This window comes from Schistocerca americana, chromosome 4 (genome assembly GCF_021461395.2).
Source record: "Schistocerca americana isolate TAMUIC-IGC-003095 chromosome 4, iqSchAmer2.1, whole genome shotgun sequence".
Lineage (NCBI taxonomy): Eukaryota > Metazoa > Arthropoda > Insecta > Orthoptera > Acrididae > Schistocerca > Schistocerca americana.
In genome coordinates, this window is record NC_060122.1 from 736,653,717 (window position 1) to 736,662,228 (window position 8,512).

Genomic DNA, 8,512 nt, shown 5'->3' on the forward strand with positions numbered 1-8,512 from the left:
GGGAGTTTACATAACCTGACAAATGAAACCTGGCCTCGTTAACATAAAGTAAAGAAAGGTGTCCAAGCAACCATTACCAATTCATGTTAACAACCAGTTATGATACTGAACTCTTTTTTTTTCCCTTATCCTCAAATTTCAACTTTTGCACCACACTCACATGGCAGGCTTTTAATTTCATATCCTTTAGTACACAGTGATATGATGTACAAGATACATCAGCCTGCTGCAATAACGCCCTTACCGACTTGGTGGGACTCATAATGTCCTTGCAAATTCTGTCTATAGTTTCAGGAGTCCTCACTGTCGATCGCCAATTCCTCTGCTCATTTTGAATGTCCTACAGCCCTCCATTTCCTGTACAGATCGTGGAGAGTGCTGATCTTGGGGATTTTTTACCAGGATACTTCTCTTGAAACATTTCCTTACATTCCTTGATGGGGCCTGTCTTTACGTCACACTCCATGACATCAATTCAGTGTTCTAATGCAGACTCCTCCATTACTTCTTACAACAGACGCGCTGACACGCAGCTACACTGAACTTCCCAATAAAATGCAGTGCCCGTGTCGCTAACTTTCGAGACGGTGTTGCCACTTCACAAGCAATTCGAGTAGGGATGATTATGTGGGACACCCTGTATTTGGTGAACATATTAAAACACAAATTGTTTGATCATTTATAGGGTCCTTATTATTTCTTTTTTATTTATTTCTTTCCTTTTGTGACAAGCCCATAAGGATAGGGAATATGTCTTCTTTTAAGTTGTAGATGACGATCCGTATGCTCTTTCTAAACATATCAATACATGGGAAATAATGGTATAAAGAAGAAAATTGTCATACCAGATCACAGTTACATTATACATGAACTAAACATAAAGAATTAAAAATAAAAAACGCGTATCTACATAATTTTTCAATCTTACATTATATTGATTCATACGCATATTTGCTAAGTTCTATGCGGCTTTTTCTCTACGACTAAAAGACACATCTGAAGTGTAAAATACCTTTTCCAGGATAAATGGGGTCAGAGGCTTCTTAAACATGGACTTGTTACCAAACTTGCAGTTAACATCTGGAGGGATAGCATTTCAAACTTTTGTGTCAGTATACTGCACACACTCCAGCACCACGGCCAGACTTGCAATCACTGTGTAAATTATGCTTTCTCCTTGTATTGTGTTCGTGATATTATTTCTTTTGTACAACCCAGTATTTTTACCAATGAAACACGTAAGTTAAAATACAAATTGAGAAGTAGTAAAAGACTTTTTGGTTTCCAGAAAAGATTTGTACAACTACATTTAAAAGCAACACCACTCACTATTCATACAACACGTTTTTGGACCAAGAATACTTTCATTGCTAGCAATTGATTTCCCCAAAATGTAAGTCCATGTCTTGAAGTGTAACATATCAGTTCATAAAAGTGACAAATTGCTATTGCGTCTGTTAACGTCGAAAGATGATTGTCATTTGCGCACAGAAATTGCACAAGTCTGTAATGAATGAGAAAATGAATATTGTCTACAAATTCGTTCATATGTACGTGAAATCAGGAGACTGGACCCTGCTTTTCTACAAGACACCCGTAAATCAGGGTTACTTTGCGCCTTGAGGGGCCACACTGCGACTCTGCGTCGCATTCCGAACGACTTTTGAAACGTATCTACATACATATAAAATCTGTGCATAGTGGCAGTGGTGTATTCCCTGCCGCCCACCCTTTCCATTTCACGCAGTTCTGCTGCGATGTGGGCGCCAAGGGTACTGTAGCGGTCTTCATGGACAGGCATGGTTCTGGCAGCATCAGCCATAGCCTGAAGTGTCCTGCTGGCCTCCTCCATGACGTTAGTTGCCACGTCTGGCGTGACTTTCCTCTTTTTAGTGGGAGGCCGCTCTTGACGCAGGGGCTGTGCCTCGCTACATGCGACAGGCTCTTGCATCTCATGCTATAAAATAAAAGATAAAAGCCATTAGTTACGTACTTCCTTGCACATACATAAATCTTATTTATTTACAGGTACCCACAAGCAGAGGAGAGTGGGAGCAAATTGCAGAGGATTTCGAGAAGTGGAACTGTTATAACACTATAGGAGCAATGGACGGAAAGCACACTCGTATTAAATGTCCACAAGCTAGTGGATCTCACTTTTTCAATTATAAATCCATCAACAGTATCATTTTATTTGCCATGGTAGATGCTCCCTACAAATTTTTGTATGTAGATGTAGGAACTAAAGGGCGTGTTGGTGATGCTGGAGTGTTTTCAAAAAGCAAACTACGTGAGTGTCTCATTGACCGATCTATGCTCAACATTCCTGAAGGCAGGAAGCTTGGGAATACAAACATTACAACTCCAATGGTAGTACTGGCAGATGACGCTTTTCCTCTGAGTTATAACATTATGAAGCCATACCCCTTAAAAGGAATCACAAAAGAAGAAAAGGTTTTCAATTACCGACTGTCATGAGGGAGAAGATTAGTGGAGAGCAGCTTTGGCATTCTTGCAAGTCGTTTCAGGATTTTTCTTACTACCATTAATCTGCCTCCTGAAAAAGTTACCACAATAACACTGGCTGCCTGCACATTGCACAACTTGTTAACTGAAAGAAGAAAACACTTGTACACACGTCAGGAAACAGTGTCTGCCGTAGTAGGAGACTGCACTTATCTTGAGACACAAAGCACTGAGGACCTACAGCAAATGGAACCAATAGCTTGCCAAGCTGCTTCTGGACGTACAATACACGGGAGAGCAGTTAGGGAATACTTTAAGACATTTTACAATGGCGCTGGGAAGGTGCCCTGGCAAGATAATCACATTTAGTAACGTAAAATGTAAACAAATGTACATACCGCAAACATTTCCTCAAACGTCGGTGTGGCACGTTCACTTCCAGTTTTACTTTCCGTGCTCTCCAAATTGCACATACTCTCGTCGGCCTCTGTTGACTGGTCTAGAAATTTCAGCATTTGAAACCAGTCCACTTGTGGTGTATACGCCGCCTGCGCACTGGCTCCACTTTTGCTTTTATGCATCTGCAATATTAATAATGAAAATAATTTAAACTACTTGTAGGTTACGTAAACATTATTGTATGCTTCAAGTCGCTGCAGTGAACAAATTAATGCTAATCATTTGTATGACATGTACACTTTACTTGCATAAATAAATATAAATGAATATGTCAATACGTACTTTTGCTTTCTCGTACGAGTAGCTAGTACGGAGGCCATTTATCTTCCTCTTTATATCCTCGGCCGTACATCCTGGCCGTATGTAACGGCTGATAATCTCTGCCATATTTTTATAACTCTCCAATCTTCTTAATCTGTTTTTATATTCAGGGTGCCTCACATTGTAAAGCGCCTCATCCGCTTCATACATTTCAATTAATTTTGTGGTAGACGCCACACACCAATTGTATTTAGCAGCCATGTTTACAAACGCAAAAGATGACAGAACGCTCCAGCGATGCTGGCGCTCCGCGTGGTAACATATCGCATTGCAGTGAACAGAAGACAAGCGATTTCTTTGATCAAACATACGGCCTCGGCCTAGATTTGATCAAATATTGGACGACATTTGTCAAAGATCCCTATTACACTACCAAATATCTTTGACAAAGATATTGGACAAAGAAATTTGATGTGTAATACCGGCCTTAGGTATTTGCCATGTAAATAAAATTAAATAAATAAAATAATAACAATTTATCTTCATGAACATAAAGTGTATCGAACAGTTATTTACCTTCAGACAATGGTCCTTTAGTGCTTTATAAATTGCTTCACACGTTTCAGTCTGCAGCGGACATTAATGGACAGGTGGGATTTGCAGCATGCGACAGCCCGTGCACAACCGTCCACCTCTGGATATATCCAGGTTGCCTTGCAGCAGGCTGGAATAGAGGATGAAGATTCCATTCCATAAATATATATGTGTGTATAATTTTTGTATGTCTCCAATCTTCTTAATCTATTTTTATAATCAGGGTGCCTCACATTGTTAAGTGTCTCATCCGCTTCATACATATCAATTAATTTTGTGGTATCACACATCTCATTTGCCATGTAAATAAAATTAAATAAATAAATAAAATAATAACAATTTATCTTCATGAACATAAAGTGTATCGAACAGTTATTTACCTTCAGACAATGGTCCTTTAGTGCTTTATAAATTGCTTCACACGTTTCAGGTATTATTTTACTTAATGTGCATTGTGGAATTCGAGTGCTATACTGTAAGCTTGAGTAACTTTCTCGTGTAGCAAGGAATCGTAGTGTTACAGTGAGCCTGTCTTCTGCTGATATAGCAGTTCTTAGGTGAGTATTGTGTTTTGTGATATGAGGAATCACTTCACTGAGAACATACTGAAAAGTATGCTCATCCATTCGCAAGAAATTGATGTATGACTTGGCGTCTTCCACTATTAGCTCACGTAACAAGTTTTGCTGAAAGCTTTTTTCGTCTCGTCGTGAAACCCACGGCTTCACCCAGGTACGTTTCCTTTTTTTCCCCCGCTTCTGTATCTCATGTGCACACACAGCAATTGTGGCACAAGCAGCAGCTGCTGCGGTTAATAACAATTTGTTTTTGTCAGCCATCTTGAACTTTGACGAAAACTTTGATAACAGTGTAATACCCCTTCTAGCGCTACGTCAAAGATCTTTGTCAAATATATTAGACGGAATATTGGATCACATCTTTGATCAAATCTTTGACAAAGAAATTTGATAGTGCAATACATGAATCGATGATCGATAATTCATCTTTGGTTCGATAGTCGATATCGCGCAGCACATTTCGGAAGATATTTGGTTTTAAGAGACTTCTTTGGTTTGTTGTGGCTAGTAGTGGCTATAGGGGAGTGTCTCCCGACAGTACGCACTTGGCTGTTTTGACGTTTGGCTGCCGGAAGTTACGTGACTGTCCCTTCAGTAAACACTTGGCTGCGAGGACGGTTTTCATACAGTTGCACCCGTGAAGACTGAAGAAATGAGTTAAGCTTGAAGTAATTTCTATCTTATGTTTTAGTCCTTCATGTTCAATAAACAGAATAGTGTAAAAGTTCCGCAGTAGGCCCATATTGAAATTTACGTTATTGATATATGTGCGTACAGATACGCCGAAATATTCAGTCGATTAGTGTCGGTTTTTTTTCTGTGGATCTTAGTTGTTATAACGAAATGTGCGTTAAATATGGAAAATAAATGAGGCTAAAAAGTTAACACAAGGCTATACTGCTCCTAAGTTTGCTACCTCGGTTTATTTCGCATTCACATGTAGGGGGACCAAACCGGGGAATATCAAGTATTTTTAATATTTTGAACGACGAAAAGCGGCTTTGAAGTAGCCATAGTATAGTTCCAGCCCTGTTGAGAACCTGCATAAGGAATGCTGTATGGTAAAAAAAGATCATGACTACACCTGAACAGAGTCATAATTTGTACAACTCTATAAAACGTCATTAGCTTCCAGCAAAACAAAAAAAAACTTCCCTAAACATAACAACTTGACAGCTGAAAAGCTTTAAAGTGTTTACTCTGAGCTTAGATATAACGTAATGGATAGTGCTACATGGCCCAAAAATACTGCGATGTATCGTTTTTTTATTCCAGAGAGTCGCCAATATTCCTGTGAAATAATCTTTTCTGTGACAAACAGAAAGAAGAATTAAGTGTAAACGGATCACATACTACTCAGAAAGTTACTCCCATAATCACAAGCAGTGCCTGTGTCTTAGAACTAAACTTGGTGTGTTATCACTCTTTATAGAAGTGAAGCCAATTTTACTGTGTCTGTGTTAACATTGGTTATCAGCACAATAAACATCAACATGAATGGCGTCTTAGAACAGGATGCCTTGTCACGTGAGACCAACTTCCGGTCAGTAAACGTCAAAACAGCCAAGTGCGTACTGTCGGGAGACACTCCCGTGGCTGTGGCTATAGGTCTTCGACCATTATCTATGGTCGAAGCTATAGGTCCGCCTCCGCCATGTTTGAAGCAAATTGAAGTTCTGTCCGCCATGTTTTCTTTAGTCAAGGCATTCGTCTGCTGTGTCCCGCCCCCTTGTAACTAACTGCGTTTGACTTACTTGGAATAGCCCATACTAGCTTTATTTTTTCTAAAACAAGCAATAGACAGCAGTGATTTCAGTGTACACAGACAGGAAAAAGGGGTGTTTTTGTCGAAATATGGCTAAACTTTTCGATGTAGATAACACTACAAGACAACTCAAATAAGTCTGTCCATCCACTATAACGTTACTTGTTGCCCATAAATTAATGCAATTAGAGCAGGTACCACCAGAATATTACGGTGAAACTTCTAAACATGCTGTGGTTAACTATTAGAAACAGTAACGGGCGCAGAAATGCGATATTTTTGTCGCTATTTCAAAGTAAACTGTCAAAGCCTCAAAAACCAGTACACTGTGAACGAGAATATTATTTGAAATATGTGTTACAAGTAGTTAACACAAGCATAGTAATTCAATAATAATAATAATAATAATCATCTACAAGAAAAGTAAAATAATTTATTAACATTTAATTTTTACAATGTTTTAACTGACATTCTTATTTTTTCAGTCTTTTCACTGACCTTTAAATAAAATAAGCTTTGTGTATAGTTGTCTCACAACTTTACCTCTCTGCTCAGATGATTTTGATTTGCATAAGTGATTTATTCCACATACAAAATAATGTTTGAGCAGCAGTTTTATCAGTTTAACATAATGGGTTTCTTCACCAAATTCAGTTTCTGTAAAAAGATGTTCACTGTTTAAAATAAGGAGCCTCTCACCAATTGCAACACTTCTGTCTGGAACCTCAACAAAACGTTTTTCTGACATTTCAGGATTATGTCCTCATTATTTCTGAAAACCTTCTCAGCAACATTACAAAGCTTAACATCATTAGCTGGATTGTTTAAACTAGTTTTCACATCTTTCATTGCAATCAATCCAGTTCTTTTAGCCTCAATACAAGCAAAAAAAACTTCTAAGCAGTCAGTACAGTTAATTTTGTTTGTCACCTGTCTCACTATACTTCCAGCTATGTACTCAATGACATATTCTGAGTACATACTCAGTGAAGCATAATCTGGCACATAATCATGGTCTACAGCTGCAGGGCTTACCTTAGCAAAAGGAAGTGATGGAACAGTAGCAGGAGGTAGCATACTAGTATTTGATTCTTGGCAATTGCCATTTTGAGAACCTTCTACCTGTGCAATTAAGCATTTCCTGTAATCTGATCTAAACTGCACAGCATTTGGGTTATTTCTGTTTCCTCCTCTACTACGAATACTGGAGAAAAATAATTCCAAGTTATCTTGACTTGTTCTACGGGTCAAAATATAATTGAGCTCTGCATTTTCTTTCCAAACATACAATTCTGCAATTTGCCTTATGCTCATTAAATAATAACAGGACTTCCATAAGAAAGCTTTAAAGACTTGAAACACTTACTGCATTCATTGATCCTTTTACAGACTGTGTCTCTGTTCCCTCTGAAAATTGGTGCCTTAGTGCCCTTGCCATTGTGTGACAAGAATTTAATAAATCAAAGGCACTGTCTAACATTTTGGTATATTTAACTGTTGCCTCACACCCATAAAATTCTTTAATGCCTAAATCTTTGCAGAACAACATGGCATTTGCAACAGAATTGCTAAGGGTTTGTGCTGCCAAAGCCACTTTCATTTTTTGAGTATGGTACAGAATGTGCTGCCTCCTAAGTTTGTTTGCAGCATGCAAACCTTCCCTTTCATGCAAGTCCACTAACTTTTTAAAATATTCCCATTTAATTATGTTATCACTGCCTGACATGGTACCATCTAACAAAAAATTCTTTTCTGCAAGTAAATTAAGTGCCAGCTTTAGCATGTGAGCTGTGTCAAACATGCAAAATACCCTCATATTATTTGAAGGGTGGGGAAACCAACACTGTGCTCCCTGTTCATCGCATCTGATCCCTAAATTTGCCATTAAAGATCTACTTGTGGCAGTACCATCGCAAACCACAGCTACTATAGTAACACCAGTGTCTTCAAGTTTTCGGAGATTCTGTTGTACCAAATTTAGCTTTACAGTAGTAGATAGGGAGTGAACTAAACAATAACCCACAGGAATTTTCCAATTTCTGTTTAGCGCTGTGACCATGAGCACAAGAGCCTCTTTTGCTGCCTCGCTATCATCACTTTCTATGCCACCCTCCCCAAAATCAACATAGCCTCTTATTTTTTCCCCATCCCAAACAAGGTCCTTCTTAATTGCCATCTCATCAAACATCAATGTTGCAAACATTTGGGTTGTGCTATTCTCAACTTCAGAGGCAATTTTAGTGAAACCCTCCTCAGTAAAACCTGGATGGCCACCCACTGACATTGCCCAACGGCGAAGCGTTCTTGGGTGGGGTAATTTCACAAATTTTCGTAAGTAGCTGTATGCCTTGGCAGAATAAAAGTGTAGGGTCAGGGCAAATTTCCTTAT

The 8,512-nt window shown here is 38.7% G+C and overlaps 1 protein-coding gene across 1 annotated transcript; it reads right to left on the reverse strand.

Annotated features, from left to right (window-relative positions):
- Positions 1-682: 682 nt before the first annotated feature.
- LOC124613096 lies at positions 683-3,530 on the reverse strand. The gene is made up of 3 exons (XM_047141689.1): positions 3,208-3,530; positions 2,865-3,047; positions 683-1,957 (listed from the first exon to the last, which is right to left on the reverse strand). Exons 1-3 carry the CDS (start codon positions 3,445-3,447, stop codon positions 1,478-1,480), a joined length of 903 nt encoding a protein of 300 aa, XP_046997645.1. The 5' UTR covers positions 3,448-3,530; the 3' UTR covers positions 683-1,477.
- Between the last annotated feature and the right edge of the window lie 4,982 nt (positions 3,531-8,512).

Coding starts and splice junctions, on each gene's coding strand:
- LOC124613096 (XM_047141689.1), bottom strand. CDS start 3,447: ATGGCTGCTAAATACAATTGGTGTGTGGCGTCTACCACAAAATTAATT. Junction 3,048..3,207: donor ACTCGTACGAGAAAGCAAAA/GTACGTATTGAC, acceptor TTAATATTGCAG/ATGCATAAAAGCAAAAGTGG. Junction 1,958..2,864: donor CGTTTGAGGAAATGTTTGCG/GTATGTACATTT, acceptor TTTATTTTATAG/CATGAGATGCAAGAGCCTGT.